Source organism: Chaetodon auriga, chromosome 2 (assembly GCF_051107435.1).
Source record: "Chaetodon auriga isolate fChaAug3 chromosome 2, fChaAug3.hap1, whole genome shotgun sequence".
Classification (NCBI taxonomy): Eukaryota; Metazoa; Chordata; class Actinopteri; order Chaetodontiformes; family Chaetodontidae; genus Chaetodon; species Chaetodon auriga.
Genome location: NC_135075.1, coordinates 675590 through 692756, shown reverse-complemented (window position 1 = coordinate 692756; position 17167 = coordinate 675590). Strand labels below are relative to the sequence as shown.

The 17167-nt window shown below is 39.9% G+C and overlaps 1 protein-coding gene across 6 annotated transcripts in view; it reads left to right on the top strand.

The window, feature by feature from the left end:
* Positions 1–17167, top strand: part of plekha6 (pleckstrin homology domain containing, family A member 6) — a 289330-nt gene that overhangs the window by 258678 nt on the left and 13485 nt on the right. For 5 of the 6 annotated variants that reach the window (XM_076749470.1, XM_076749461.1, XM_076749494.1 and 2 more), the window contains 9 exons: positions 5103–5214; positions 5335–5474; positions 7081–7248; positions 8039–8114; positions 8440–8543; positions 9513–9671; positions 10654–10806; positions 11899–12032; positions 16724–16872. In XM_076749470.1, coding sequence (XP_076605585.1) covers positions 5103–5214; positions 5335–5474; positions 7081–7248; positions 8039–8114; positions 8440–8543; positions 9513–9671; positions 10654–10806; positions 11899–12032; positions 16724–16872 — 1195 coding nt within the window. Of the gene's footprint in view, positions 1–5102; positions 5215–5334; positions 5475–7080; positions 7249–8038; positions 8115–8439; positions 8544–9512; positions 9672–10653; positions 10807–11898; positions 14282–16723; positions 16873–17167 lie in introns of those variants that run through there. The other variant, XM_076749477.1, reaches the window with a different exon arrangement.

Below are 17167 nucleotides of genomic sequence, written 5' to 3'. Positions count from 1 at the left end.
AACACACAAACCAAGGAATGTTTTCAGACCACGGACACAGACTACCATCCAACCATTTCACTACGATGAGCACACGTTCAGCACGAACATTAACGTGGCAGTGCTGAACTTGCGCTCTCTTTTAAACAAGACCTTTTTAATGAATGATGTTATTTTAGATCATAGGTTAGACTGTCTTCTTTTAACCGAGACATGGCTTGGCACTGACGCGCCTGTTGCTCTCACTGAGGCTTCCCCCCCAAATTTTAACTTTTATTTTCTACTAGAGGGGGTAGAAAGAGAGGTGGAACTGTGTCAATAGTAAATAACACACTGACTTCCATTTCATTGGTGTGCCCTCTGTTGTCGACCTGGCTGTGTCTGACCACTACTGTGTGTTTTTTAATATCACCAGTTTTAACCAGCGGGATGCCCCGGTGAGAACAGTGAGGAGGCGCTACCTAACTTCTGAAGTGGCTGCAAATTTTATCAAGATTTTACAAAGCACTCCTGCTGAAATTTTACCTGCACCATGTGATTTTATTGTTGATAGTTTCAACAGCAAGCTGAAGTCAACTCTCGACTCAGTAGCTCCACTTTTAACTAAAACAATCACAAGAAAACCTATACCCCCGTGGAGAAACAACAATGAAATACATTAACTGAAAAGACAATGCAGGAGTACCGAGAGGACCTACCTACCTACCACCTCGAGACTCTACGGCAACAACTCAAAAGCTACAATAACGCAGGCAAGAATTTCTCATTTCTCACAACTTATCATAGACCACAAAAACAACCCCCGGTTCCTCTTCTCCACCTTTGATATTTTAACAAGCACAAATTTTAATAAAGTTCTTAACATGCCATCAGACGCTCTCTGTGAGAACTTTGCAGACCACTTCAGAACCAAATCAAGGACATCAGATGCAGCCTTTTATCCCAACAAGTTTTATCTGTTAACACACCTGAATTGTCTTTGACTGAGGAAACACTGGAGAGTTTTGCCCTGGTTGATGCGAGGACACTTGGTCGAGTTTTCTCCCAAGTAAACCCAACAACCTGCCTTTTAGATCCAATTCCCACTTCACTTTTAAAAGCATTTTATGGATTCTTCGAGGAACAGTTTTTAAACATTATGAATTGCTCCCTTCAGACGGGTGTCTTCCCCACCACTTTTAAAACAGCTGTGGTGAAGCCCCTTCTGAAGAAGAGCACTTTAGACCCCAACGTTTTTAATAACTACCGACCTGTATCCAACTTACCCTTTTTAAGTAAAATTTTAGAAAAACTGTTTTTTAACCAAGTCACTGACTTTTTAAACAGAAACAACATTTTAGAGAGACATCAGCCTGGTTTTAGGATAAACCACAGTACCGAGACAGCACTTTTAAAGATTTTAAATGACATCAGGTGGAACTTAGATAATAGGAAACTAACAGTCTTGGTTCTACTGGATCTAAGCGCTGCCTTTGATACAGTAGATCATCACATTTTATTAAATAGACTCAGACACCTGGTTGGCCACTCTGGTACTGTTCTTAAATGGTTCCACTCTTATCTCACAGGCCGATGTTTTTATGTAAGTATGGATACTTGTTCCTCAGGAACCCATGAAATTAGGTGTGGGGTTCCCCAAGGCTCAATTTTAGGTCCAATTCTTTTTAATCTTTATATGCTTCCTCTCGGAGACGTCATTAGGAGACACGGCATCAGTTTCCATAGCTATGCTGATGACACACAGCTGTACATTGCCGTGTCTCCTGATGATACAGGGCCAATTGATGCCCTTTTTAACTGCATTTTAGATATCAAGTCATGGATGGCAGGGAATTTCCTACAGCTCAACCAGGACAAAACAGAGGTTTTAGTTATAGGTCCTGAAGGCCAGACTGAGAAACTTTTACCAAAACTACACGATTTTAAACCAACCCAATCTATAAAAAACCTGGGTGTGATTTTTGACTCTGAACTGACTTTTATCCCACACATCAAAAATATAACAAAGATAGGCTATTATCATCTTAAGAACATAGCCACCAGAGTCAAAGGTGCTTATGCATGCTTTTATTTCCTGTCGTTTAGATTACTGTAATGCTTTGCTCTCTGGTCTTCCTAAAAAGAGTATTTCATACCTCCAATTGCTGCAAAACTCAGCCACACGCGTGCTGACAAAGACCAGAGGGCGGGCCCATATTACACCAGTTTTACAGTCGCTGCATTGGCTCCCTGTCCGCTTCAGGATCGATTTTAAGGTTCTTTTACTAGTTTTTTAAATGTCTTAACAGCCTTGCGCCCTCTTACTTATCTGACCTGCTTTTACCATATCAACAATCGCGGACCCTGAGGTCCTCCGACACCGGCCTTTTATCCATACCAAAAGCCAGAACAAAAACCCATGGTGAGGCGGCATTTAGCCACTATGCCCCACGCCTGTGGAACAGCCTGCCGTAGGGCCTCAGGACTGCAGAGACTGTTGACATTTTTTAAAAAAGGTTAAAGACACACCTTTTTAATCAGGCTTTTAACTGACTTCAAATTCTTCTTATGTTTTTATCATTTATCTTATGTTGATGTCTTTTATTCTGATGTCCTATATTTTGTATTATTTTACCCTATTTTATCTACTTTATTTATTATCTTATGAACTTCTCTTCTTTTAACTGTTTAATTTATTTTTTTATTTTTATTTATTTTTTGTTTTAATTCCAGTGTTTCCTCTGGGGGGTCCTCCACACTGAGAGTTGTGTCTGGTCTGCTCCAGGGGTGCTGTCCTCGGGCCCCATCGGCCCGGCTGGTGGGGGGGCTCCCTACCTTGGTGTGGGGACTCGCCAGTACGTCAGGGTCGGTGGGGCCCGGGTGCCGGTGCCCCCTGTGCTCATAGCCCGTGATGACTCCTCTCGGTGTGGACGGCCCCGAAGGTGGCATTCTCTTCAATCCTCAGTGCCTTGCATGTCTCATTACTCCTGCTACTGTCTGTGGTGAGAATGTGTGTGTGTGTGTGTGTGTGTGTGTGTGTGTGTGTGTGTGTGTATGCATGTGGTTGAGGGTGTGTGTTAGTACATATGGGGGGTGGGAGGGTTGGGTTTTTCGTGTTGTTCTGTTTTTATTTATATTGTTTTTAACTCTTGTAAAGCACTTTGTGTTGCACTATGTATGAAAAGTGCTATATAAATAAAGTTTGAATTGATTTGATTATATAAAAAAGTAATGATATGATTTCCTAAATACACCGCTTCTACATACTTGGAAAATGACGTGTTACTATATATATATATTTTAAAAGCTTTTTAAATTGAGACATTGACTGAGCTAATAGGATTTTGAAAGGGAATTTTTTTCCCACAGTAAAAACATGATCCCCCCCCTTCATTTTAAGCCTGGATTCCTTGCCTGGAAATGGTATATTACCTGTTGGTTGTTTCCTGTTCTGAGTCTACAAGATCCAAATTTGTAATAAAGTTGACTTGTGGTGCAAATCTGTACAAAGTGTATGCTTACTTTTAAGCATGCTTTAAACATTATACATAAAAGTATGCAATAAGTACACTGAAATGCAGTTTTCTGAAGCACATGGAATGGAATAAATTTCTTTAGATACTCTTTACAGAGAAGACCAGTGTGTGTAATACAAATACAAAACGATTTTTTGGATTTTTTAAATATAGTATCAATACACACAATAGTAGTGCACTTATTTGTGAGTCACTACTGAGTACAAAGTGAATTTTAATCAAGTAGTCTATTTATTTGCTTTCTGGAAGAATAGGTGCTGGTTCTCTTTTGCTTCTTTGCCGGTTGTGCCATCGGCAGTGTACAGGCTTACATCTGACTCATTGCCTCTTCACAAAGCTTCCATTAATCATCGTATGCTGCCCAACTTGCAAACTAAAACGCAGCACAAATAGTGCAAAAATTTGAAAAAATAAATGGTATTCCACCAATACGGAAGAATTTTCAAGCTTGAGAACATAAAGACCTGGCTTACCTGCATTTTTTTTACTACTAAATTTGGACAAACCTGAAGTTATAGTACTTGGTCATAAACACCTTATAAACTCACTGTCTAATGATATAGCCACTCTGGATGGCATTGCCCTAGCCTACAGCACCACCTTAAGAAACCTGGGCATTAACATTGATCAGGATATGTCCTTTAACTCCCATATACAATTTCAAGGACTGCCTTTTTTCACCTACCTAACATTCAGGCATAAATTGCTTAAGATTCTCCTGCTTTGAATGTTTGAACAAAAGCCAGGATGAGAGATCATATTTCTCCCTTATTTGTTTGGTTTGAAACACGAGTAAATGGATCTAAATGCTGAAAACTCAATGTAAAAAGTCAGTGGGGTTAAAGAAAGTTCCAAAAATGTGCAAAAGGTGAATCTGGGAGGTCCATACACTGAAGCCGACGAGATGGCAGAGAGGGAATCCAGTTCCAGATTACTCACAGTTAAGAATGACAGAGTGTAGGCTGGAGCACAAGATAGGCATCTGAGCACAGGGAACATGAGTCAAGGAGGTAGATAGGCATGCAAGGCAAAAATTCGCAATAGGTACTTGGAAGTTCTCAAGAGTCATGATTGTTACCACTTAGGTGATCAGATGATTAGATTAATTCTGGCTTGAAGGCCGGTGCTACTGTGGCAGTGGGTGGGTCTTGATTGAATAATTGGTGTCAGGTGTGCTCAGGACAGGAGTAGGCCGGACCAGAAACTGCCAGCCATGCCCTGTAGTTAAACATACACATAAGACAGAAAGGGGGGAGACAGAAAAGAGACATTGGGCAAGGGAAACACAAAGGCACAATAGGACAAAAAGGAGGGAAATTGTAGATCCTAGCATTATTAACCTCTTTGCACTGGCTTCCTGTAAAATTTAGAACAGAATTTAAAATCCTTGTCCTTACCTATGAAGTTCTACATGGGCAAGCACCGTTATATCTTAAAGAGCTCATAGTACTTGACTACTGACTACTTGATTACTTGACTAGAACACTGCACTCCCAGAATGCAGGCTTAATTATGGTTGCTTTCAGCAATTTCAATATACACTATTTCTTCTATGGAAACTAGTTCATCCTCCCTGTCTCATATTATGTCTGTTCTGGCTTTTTGCAGAGTGAATTGGTACGTCGGCACATCCAGAAAGAATTTTGGAGAGTACAGGATGTATTAGAGGGACTACACAAGAATAACTCATCTAGAGGCACTGACACAGCCAAGCAAAGAGGTAACATACTGGAGCTGGAAAATAATCACATTAAGCCATGTTTTAACCATTGTCTCTATTATGTATATTGTAATGACTCTATCCCTACCACCCCCACCTCCCTCTCCTTCTCTTGCACAGTGACCAGCGGTACATCAGGTTCCTTTAGCACCAATAGTCCAGCCAGTCCCCTGAGCTCAATAAGCCTCACCAGCCCACTCAGCCCCTTTTCCCCAGTGCTCGGCTCCCAGGCCTCCCCTACCAAACAGCTGGGTCCGGAGGTAAGCACCAGACACACCCAGCTGGGGACCAACCCCAATCCAAACCTGGCACAGTCCATGTTCAGACTCTACAACCAACTCTGATGTGTGTAAAAGATTAAGTGCTAAACCCCATCCCAACTCATGTATAGTGGCTCATTTTAAAACTGACCCTAAGCCTAGGTGTAGACCCAAAAGTTGCAAAGTGCCTGACACAGGCGTGCATGCAGAAAATGTAAATTACCATGGGTGTGAAACTTATGAACACATCTTTCCTCAGCTCTCCGTAGCTTTCCAAGACTTTAGGGAGTCCTTAGATAGATTAGACCCTGTGATAGAGGAAGCAGACCAAGACATCAACTGCAGAAGCAACTGTGACCAAGCTATAAATCCATCCAAAGCCAGTGCAGGAGACCAGATTAGTTTTCTCCAAGTACAATGCCAGGACACCAAATATACCAATCAGCATTCAGATACAGTCCCAACCAACAATGACCTTCAGGAACTTAGTCAGTTAACCTCAAATCTTTGCAACCAAGAAGTCAAGATTGGTATCAGGAAAGATGTGTATCCAGACTCCTACCCATATCATTTCTCCAATGATGTCTTCAGATACCTGTCCTCCAACAGACGCTTTTCTATTCCCAAATCCCAGATCCTGCGTCTCCAGAACTCTTATCAGACAGATGTTTTATCATTATTCTACAGTCCAGATCTTAATACACCTTCAGTCCCTTGTTTTAGAAGTGCTAGCTCTGAAACTAATGACCATTGCCACCTAGCATCTCTGTCATCATGTCATGTTGGTGAAGGTGCTATGCCCTTACTTACTCTAACAATCAAGGAGGACTTGGCTTTACCCCAGTGATCTGTGCTGTAACACAGTCAGATTCACCCAGTAATAATCAAGTGTTCATGCAGACACATCTTTAAAGAAAAGGATATCCACCACTCTATAGTTGTTTCTGACAATTCTGAATTGCATCTGTTCTATTTGTAAAATTGTAAATACAGTGGTAATCTCATTGATGTCAGTCTTTTATGAAAAAACAAAAACACCCATAATATGAAAGATGAAAAAAACATACATTCAGATGTTGACCATAGAAATTGATTATTTGATTTTGGTTTGGTTTAAGAGGGTACCTTAGCATAATACAAGTGAAATTGTTACGTGTTGGACTAAGTACTGCAGTACAAGTTCTCTCTTAAATATCAATGAGAAGCATTACCCTTTCAACAATATTGTAATATCATCGCAATTGCCTGACAACAATTTAACCTCTACAGGCAAAGACCAGTTATTTACAGATTCTGCATTCATGTGCAGATATCTGTTTAAAAACATTTCCCCTTAAATTCCACCTCCAAAGATGCACCCAATCACTTTCTTAGCAGTGCTGTTAATATGTTACATACCAACATTAGCTTGGTATTTCATTGGCCACCAGGGTATTTTCACATCTAACTCCTTAACATAGTTTGAAGACCACATTCTACAGAATCATTCCCGTGAGTCATTTCAGCTCTTCTGCCTGGCTTATTGTCACTTCTGATGTACAGCACTCTCTCTTCCTCCTATCCTTTCCTTCTTTGCTCCCTCCCTACGGCCCTTACGGTGGTCTAGGAAAGTGTTCCCCCAAGGCCTCCCCTCCCCAAGTCATATTACCCCTTGGAGCCTTCCTCCACCTTCCCTTCCTCCATCAACCCCCTGCCCCTTGACAGCACCGCCTGGCTACGAAGCTTGGGTATCGATGATGGTTACCTTGATGGTGAAGGTTCTCACATCAGAAAGGTATTTGGGTGTTTCCACCCCTGTCATTCCCTTCATCTAGTCCTAAGTGTTGTCCATTGTCATCTTTCAAAAATAAAGTTAGCTGCATTTTTTTTTTTTTTCAAATGATTCAAACGATGTACAACAAAACATTGCATGTGCTTTGGTACAAAGGCCCTCTTTGCCAATGCTGAGCAGCAATTGGCACTAGAGTTCCGGCACCTGGGATGGAGATCTCTACAGCCACAGATCATTTGTCAAACTCTCTATGTGCCTATTTGTATTGTATATTGGCAGTGATATTGTCATGCTAGTTCATATGTGGTCACAAAAGGAAACAGCTCAGTCAAAGTCATTCACAAATTCTCACAAATTAGGTGGTACTGGAAGCTTTGTAGTGACCACTTTCACCTTCAGTCTCTAACTGGACAGTGAATGAACACAGTTAATTCAGGGGAACATATTTGTACCATAAACTCCTATCTCATCACTGGCTACAAACCATGTTGTATCTCTTTTGTGATGCCATTTATATGGCAGGAGAAATGAGATGAAATGAGAGTCCATTTTGGACACTGTTAAACATGCTAGTGTGATCAGTGTATGTCTGCAATAATGCAATACAGATACTATGTCTGCATGCAATGTATTGCTTCTGTCATTACAGGTATACCAGGTGTTGTACAGTAACATGATGCCCCCATGTCTAGTAATGTAATCTAGTTCTGCTTAATCAGTAGCTTTGGATGTGTACTGGAATTTTTCACCATCTGGTTTAACGTTGATTACATGACATTTTTCAATCTTTCAGCCCAAGCATGGAGAACAGATCAATATCTGTGATGTGCCGGACCAGGTGCAGGACAAACAATCCACCATGAATAAAGGTACAACAATCAAAATTTTCGTTTTATGACACTTACGATCCTTTCTGTCAGCTGATGATCATAATCCAGCAATTTACTCTTGGTTTGGCACATAGAACCTCATGGAGTATGGGATTACACTAATGGCATTCCTTCTATTGGCAGTTGTAAATTACAGATGAAAGAAAACACATAATCCAGTCCAGAATTCAGTGTTTTGAGATGTGAATGTATCATTAAATCAAGTGAGACGGACATGATATCCATATATTGTCTTATAGCTTTGAGAATTCAGCTTCCTCTTCTTTCCCATGACTTTGAATTTATGTATTGTCTTCCTTGCTAGTTGGCATTGTTCCTCCTCGAACAAAGTCCCCCACTGATGAATCACACAGCAGCTGTGCTGGAGTTTCCCGGTATAATGACAGACTGCCTAATGGAATCTCCAGGGTATGTCAACCTGCATGTAAATAACAAAAAAATAATAATATCTAAATGTTTATGTAAAACACACCATACGCAGATGTGCAGCCCCAAGTCTTCAAACAAAAAAAACTGTGTGGAAATTAAACCACCCACAGACCTTTAACCAGTGTACACAGGAACCCTTTCATAGAGCGAGGACCATAGCTGTCCCATAGATGGCCCGATTCTCACATTTGTGGTCTAAGAACTTTGATAAGTACCTCTTGTCAAGAGTTAACTCTTGTTTGCTCATATACTTTACAGCATTTCACATACATACAGCTATTTGCTTCCGTGTGTGTGAAATGTGAAGGTACCTAATGTTTAAGGGGCTAACTGGTGAATCCAAGTGCAGACACACACACTGAGAGACAGATGAGAAAATTAAGGGATTGGAATAAGAGAAGAACAGGTCCTGAGCAGAATGTGGACAGTTGCTTGGATGAGCTGGGGTCTGATGCAGCAGAGCAGGGTAAACGAGATGAAAGGACAGGAGACAGGGCCTGAAGCAGAGCAGACAGAACAGCAGGGAGAGGAGAATTAGGATTAGTCTTGAGTATTACAAAATAATTTGATTTTACATTTATGGTTTAACAATACATTTGAGCACCACATAGTAGCACTGAACATAATTGTTACCTCAAGAAAAGATCCAGAGCCACAAAAAAGCAACTCCATTCACCAACATTGTGCTGTATTCTGTAAACAATGGCAATTCAAGGGGCTTTACATAATGCATTAAAACACAAGAAATACAGCATAAAACATGCATGCTGCCAAGTGAGACAAAATCTGTCCTTGAGATAGGACTTGAACCTCTTCGTCTCAGAGTCCAACTGAGTTTTCTGTCTATCTAGTAGTATTGTATGGTCACCTGTGTCAAAGACTCCACTAATTTCCTGTAGCAGTTGGATTGAAATCTTGCCTGTATTCTACGTCACATATTTGCCACAGGAACGTCCAAAGAGCGCTGTGTTTACTTCAGAGGTGAAGTCAAAGATGAGTGTGGAGGAGCAGAATGAACGAATCCGCCGTAATCAGAGCAGCTCTATCAGGGACAAGAGACGGAGTCTAAATCTCTCAGGTGGCCAGTCTCCAGCCACCTACAAAGTGGTATGATCAACCTTGTCAAATGTACCCCTGTGTTTATGCTACCTATCAGGTACTTTCAGATGACTATTGTGGAGAACTGGGAAGCTTTGGTTAGCTTTGTGCACATTTAACACTTTACACAAGGTAGAGTTACTGTTCATGAAACATTCATTTTGTTACTTGTTGGAAAACTTGACATGTATGTACAATTTCCATAATAACAATTGCTTAAGAAATAACATTAGCCTCACTAACATCTACTTACATTTCAGGCTATTTATGCTATGAGTTAAGGACAAAGGTCAGGTTAATATTGTTCAAAAAGGTCCACACTGTATACATCTATGGTATACATCTTTGCATTAGTACATCCTGGTGGGTAATGCATGATGGTTTTTGAATATCCAATCCACTTGAATCCAATCAAACTTGACTGAAAATGCACCAGGGTTATATTTACCTCATGATCTAATGCAAAACTCTGGCCCTATTAAAATTTTGAACTTGATAATAGACAAGAAAATGATGTGTGAAAGTTTGGAAACTTCTTAAAAGTACACGCAGAGTAGGGAAGAGAGATTTTAAGATTTTCTTTCTTTTCAATTTTTTAGTCCAACAGCTTTTATTTAGAGACAGTTTAGCCTTACATTTTTCTTAGATCTCATCTACATATTGTTCAAATAAACATCATATATACATATATACCAATATATGTGTAGTATGTTACACCCCTGGTGTGAACCTCTCACATGTATTAACTCACAAGCTAAACTGGTGACGCACAGAAGCAGCAGGACAACAGCAAAGTTAGCAGTGACAAGCATTGGGGGTTGGGCAGTCTAAATTGGTGGTAGGAAAAGGAGCAATTGCCGCCAATTTCTTTGAACAGGTTATTCATCCTTGAGCTTGTGGATGATTAGATATGTGATGTATCTGTTTTTGTGTGCATATCTGTGCATGCGTGTGTGTGTGTGTGTGTGTGTGTGTGTGTGTGTGTGGACAGATTCGTAGGCGCCTGACAGCTCACGAGATTGACATCAAAGACTTGGAGACAGCAGTTCGAGGCCAGGGGCAGGAGTCACCTTGGGAGGAAATTGCCCGCTTGAGACGTTTACAGGTTGAAGCAGAGCACTATGACCTGGACATCAGCAAAGAGGTGAGATCATTCAGTTGATGTATCTTTCCCTTATTCTCTCTTTCAGTCATTCTGGTCACGGCTCTGAGGCATTTTCTCACAAAGCGCATCATGTATTTTGGCTGTCTATACACAGGTGCCACAGCTCAGTAAACAGGTGAGGACTCAAATTAATAGCTCTCAAACATGTTGGTGTAGAATCCAGCAAGTTTACAAACAGCATACAAAATACATACATGGACATACATGCAAAAGGAGTGGAAGTGGCCTGGCACATATAATAATGAGGGGATGGGGAACAGGTGTGGGGGACAGGTAATATTCAGAGGTATTACCTCATGACACACAACTGACTGAAGGTTACAGGTCCTCCGTACTTGGTCACTTGGGTCACCGTGTGGTGCATTAAATCAGTGATTTGGAAGCATACATGCAACCTTTTTTAACTATGCCATAGCATCATAACTCTAACCAGAAATGCTATTATTAACTAATATGAATTTCTAAAAATAAATAATGACATAATCCTTAATTTCACAGGATTTTCATGTATTTTTTAGCTCTCCACTTACTTTAAGCTCTGGCACGGTTGTGACCGCACCCTTCACACACCCCTGGCATTTTGCCTGTGCATGTAAACATGTGGAACATCTGGGACAGTATCAGCTGAGTCACTTCTCTGGACATGGAGCTCTCTGGAGCTCTGCTGTTGTGCAGCCAGAGACACAACACCAGCTTCTCTGTTGCAGCTGCTGATTTTGCTCCTTCTGTTTCATTGTCACACAGTTTATCAGGGTGTTTTCATGTTACTTTTTTTATTATTTAACAGTACAACACTTGATTTTTTTTTCTTTTTCTTTTTTTTTGGTTAAACTTTGTGAAAAAAAGTTCACAAAAAGTAATATAATGACAAATATTACAAAAAAGTACAAGTGCACAAAAATTTGACTTTGTTATAGTATCAAAAGTAAATTCCACCTCTGCACACAAGGCATATACCGGAAAGATCCTGCAAGAAGTCTTCCTGGCTCACTGGTTAGATACTATGAAGTTTGCAAATAGGCTACATGTATGTGGATCCATGTTTATTTATGTGCTTCGTGTTTGTTGTAGCTGATGGCTCCTGACAAAGTTCTGATCCCAGAACGCTACATGGATGTGGAGGATAACACTCCTCTGAGCCCCGAGGAACAGAAGGAGAAGCAGAAGAAACTGGAGCGGATCAAAACCCTTATTGCCAAATCAAAGTGGGTTTTGACTCAGACATAGCTTCACTAGTCAGTTTTCTATGCTGCTCACACATTTCAAAACACTAAAAACCTATACCTTTATTGGTTGAATTTTAAACCATTCCACCTCTAGACTATACTGCGTGTGTACAGTGTTGAAAGTGATGTAATTCTTTTTCCCTGTACTAGTTTTTGAAGTCTGAAAATTAATCATTTGGTTTGATCATATGTATTAATTGGCATGACTACTTGAAAGTTTTGAATTATTACAAACATAAATAATCTTAAAACAAACAAACAAAAAAAACATAAATGTCAAATAAGACAAGATAAGGCTTTATTTATCCCACACTGGGGAAATGAAGTCGTTACAGCCTGCAAGTATTAAAAAAATGAAAAACAGACCAAAAAACAAAAACAGTGGCACAGAAGGGCCAAGATAAAGAAACAAAAAGAGATTAAAAAAATCAAGTAAGCATATTGTTGCTGTCCGATGAAAAGCACGTATGTCCAAAAAGTACTTTTTTCAGGAGAGTGAAAAAACAGGTTTTCAGAAAGTAACTTACAAAATATACATAAAATGCTGTAAATACACATTTAGTGCCATAAATGAAAAATCTGTCTTTACACAGTCATCACTAAACCATTTACTACTTTAAGTGGGCTTACATAGATTGTCGTGAAGAAAGACAGTGATAATTATCAATACTTTTTAACTTATTAACTGATTTAATTATACAACTATTGATATGTAAAATCAATAAACCCAGCACAAATTAAGTTAAAATGCAATTACACTCAATAATAAATAAAACTGTAACCATAACCTCAAAACTGTAACCAATCTGTCTATGTACACTTGTGTGTGAGCTTAATAACTGATTTAATTTTTAAAAAATCACAGATCTATTAATATGTAAAGTCAGTAAAACCATCACAAAATTAAGTTAAAATGCAATTACACTCAATAATAAACAAAACTGTAACCATAACCTCAAAACTGTAGCCCAACTGTCTATGTACATTTGTGTGTGTGTTTGTGTGCGCGTGTCTGCATGTTTGTGTGTGATTTCAGTTGGTGGTGGGCATCACTTAAAGCCAAGCCCATCATTGAAGGCTTGAATGTCCTTTGGCAAAACCTTTTTCAGTTCTTAAAGGTGTCACTCTGAAGAGAATCTTGAAAAGATAAAGAACACAATTAGTTTAGAGATTACATCCCTTGCTCAAGCTGATTTAAGTTGCTGTACTTAAGTATTGCCTTTGTGTTTTCTTAAACACTGAGTTTTCAAAGACACCCATAGAATCCAATGGCATGACACTTACACAATACAGCATTAATAAAAACAGTTTTATATATTTTTGATTTAAGAAACTAAATGTAGATGTGTGAAGCACATTCAGTTGTATTTTTGTATCAAAGGTTCCATACAAACATGGTAAGCATAATGATATTAATACCTACCTTCATTTTCAGATTCATGTGGGACATAAGGAGAGTCTGCCTGTTCACTTTCAAGTGAATCTTGGAAAGATAAAAGGGAACACGTTAAATCCATTGAATATAATGCTGACATGCATGACTTTGCATCCTTTCCTGTGTCTAACTTAACCCTTGTTTTCCATACCTTCCTATCATATTTCTCACCAAAAGCACAAAGCTCTTCTGTAGAGAAAGATGTATCTATGTAACAGTGCAAACAGTCAATAAAACTTAAGGTACTCAACTGTGAGTTAAAAGTACGATAATAAGGACATGGAAAATAATCTGATATATAGGAAAGGTTCGCTGAAGTTTAAACTCAATCTTTAATCAAAGCGAATAATTCAGTGTCAACTTAACCACAATACAAATCGGCCGTGTTTATTAGCCTGTGCTAACTCGTAAGGTACGAGAGCTACGTATTTACACGAGTAGTAAATAATTTGCAATAACGTTGGTAAACCATGCATGACAAACATTAATTAATGTCAACCAGTACAAACTTGAATACAGTTGTCAAACAATTATCTCATGGTTATATCTTACCTGAACAGAGGTATCTTCAACACGAACTGTGACTTGCTGCAAATTTTGATCAAACAGGAAGTAGAAGGGAGGGGCATTGAGTGGGACATACATGTACATGTTTGACAATGAATGGAGATACTTGTTAAATTGACAATGTAATAAAATGTCTTTTCATTGGTCAAGTAGATGCCTAGAACTGACAGTACATGGAAGAGAATGTGCACAAGCCATTACTAATAAAAACAGAAAATTGCCAGAAGTGAAGATACATGGTTTTCATTGGACAGCGGCGATATGTACATTATGTGCATATTTAAAAAAAAAGTGACTGCTCTAAGAAATACTACTGCTCATAAAAATACTATTGCCAATATTCTTATGGGAAAGCTCAAAGTCCATGTATATGTACAATATGTACAGTTTCTAAGAATACTGTTGCAATATGTATAATAAATTGTCTTATTGCGTTATTGAAAAAACACACAACAAAGTAATAAAAAATTGCCTGATGTAATGGTCTTGCACCAGATGGAATGGATAATGTGAACATATAAATATAAGCATGGACAACAGTAGTGCCAAAAAGCAGTAGGTTTATGATGTAGAATTGGGGAAAAGATAAGAGGTACAATAACACTTTATTAATCCCCTGTAGGGGAAATGAGGGTGTTACAGACAGCAGCAATAGTATCAGGAATATATGAAAGGACACATAGAAAGGAGTGAAAACAGCATCAAAAGAGTACCACATTACATGATGCTAGAGTTAAACAGTCTGACAGCTGTTGCGATGAAGGACCTGCGATAGTGTTCTTTCTTACAGACTGGATGCAGCAGTCTTTTACTGAAGGAGCTGCTTAAGCCCCCCACTGTCTGACGCAGGGGGTGGGATGGGTTCTCCATGATTGATGTCAGCTTGACTAACATCCTCCTCTCAACCACCTCCTCAATTTTGTCCAGAGGGCAGTCCAGGACAGAGCCAGCTCTCCAGTTTTTTAAGTCTTTTCCTGTTCCAGAGCTTTTCCACAACCCCAGCAGACCACGGTGTGGAAAACTGCAGATGTCCTCACAGAGTCATAAAAAGTTTGGGACAATGTCACATAAGGACCTCAGTCCTCTTAGCAGGTGTAGATGACTTTGGCCCTTCCTCTACATGACATCTGTGTAATTTGTCCAGTCCAGTTTGTGGTTAAGGTAATCACCCAAGTAAGTACACATCCACAATTTCTTTTCCAATCCGTGGATGCTGACTGCTGTAACCCTTGGCACATTCCTGTGGAAATCAATCACCATCTCCACTGTCTTGCCAGTGTCTATGTGCAGGTGGTTCTGTCCACACTAATTGATAAAGTTGGTTATGACGTCCCTGTGTTCAGTTCGTTCCCCTGTGATACACATCCAGCGATGGCTGTATCATTGGAGAACATCTGGATGTGACAGCTGTCGTGTTGTGTCTGAAGTCTGATGTGTCGAGGGTGAAGAGGAAAGGAGAGAGTACTGTTCCCTGTGGAGTCCCTGTGCTGCAAACTTTCACAGTGGGCACACAGTCACGAAGCCTCATATACTGTGGTCTGTTGGGGAGGGAGTTGATGGTCACAGCAAGGTGGCAGTCTACGCCAGCTCCTTCCAACTTCCCCCGATCAGTGATGGTTAGATTTTGTTGAAAGCACGAGAGTAGTCGCTCGCTGTGCTCCCAGTATTCTCCAGGTGAGAAAAGGATCTGTGAAGCAGGTAGATGACTGTATCATAAAAGCCTTTGCAATTACAATTACAATTACAATTAGTCATTTAGCAGACGCTTTTATCCAAAGCGACGTACATATGAATTCACACACTGATGGTACAGCATCGGGGGCAGTTTTGGAGTTCAGTATCTTGCCCAAGGATGTGGACTGCATGAGGCGTTCACCAGGGACCTCCTGATAGGTGAACGACTGCTCTTCCTCCTGAGCCACACTGTCCCTGTGCCTGGTCGATATGCAAAATGTAGGTTGTCCAGCTCGCTGCTCACCAGGTGACAGAGGTGGTTCAGTATGATCCTCTCCATCATCTCCCGTAGAGCTGATCAGCACAGTCCCCGAGCAGTCTGGAGCTGATGTAATCAGTGCCACTGGCTTTACTCACCTTTATCTCACCTGATCTGCTATTATGGAGAGATGGGGGGGGGAGGGCTCATCTTTGTCCCCTGATCTAAAGACCCTCTTCTCATTCAGTAGGGCTTTCAGTTCTGGGGACACCCAGGGTTTATTGTTTTGGAAACATCGTACCTTCCTGATAGGCACAGTGTTTTCCACACAGAAGTTGATGTAGTCTGTGGTTTCAGTGGTTACTCCACTGGCCATCTTCTCACATACTTGATGGTTATTTATTCACCAAAGGTATGTATGCAGGGAGTAGATGATTGTGAAATATTAGTAGTAATCAAAATATAAATGAAAAAAATTTTGCTAAACTTTTTGATTTAAAATTAGACCAAAAATTTAACTTAATAGTGGAATTGAACATTATTTTATCAATAGAACTACTTGCTTGTCAAATAAGATCACATACAAGGTAAAAATATTCATGAAATAAATTACAAAATTTCCTTATTTGCAGACCATATAAATGTTGCATAATCCTTAACTATGACTAAAAGAAAAAAAAGGTTTTTTGTTTTTTTTTTTGTCTTTGTGTCCCCTATCAACATACCCACTGTCAGTTTGCAGAACATGGTTCCTCTCCTGGACGGCCCAGTGGAGGGTGGTGCTCCAGTCAGTTCCCAGCAGCAGTTGCAGGAGCAGGAGAAACGTATTGAGATATCCTGTGCTTTGGCTGCTGAAGCATCTCGTCGCAGCCGCCTTCTTTCTGGTGAGGACTCTCTACACATGGCAGTCAAAACCATCACCATGTCATTTACCCTCTCCCACTAACTGATCACACAGCACAGGAAAAGCCACAGTACTTACTCTCAACACTATCTCGTGCAAACTTCTGCGATACCTCTAATGCTAATTTTTGTGTGTTGTTTAAAATTAAGATTTTGCCAAGGTCTGGTAAATAAAGAATGTAATCTGACAGGATATCTTTACAGACAAAAACTATTCACATCCATTTCTAATAGAGCTTTATCATTTCTGAAAATGTGTTGCTGGAAGGTATTCTT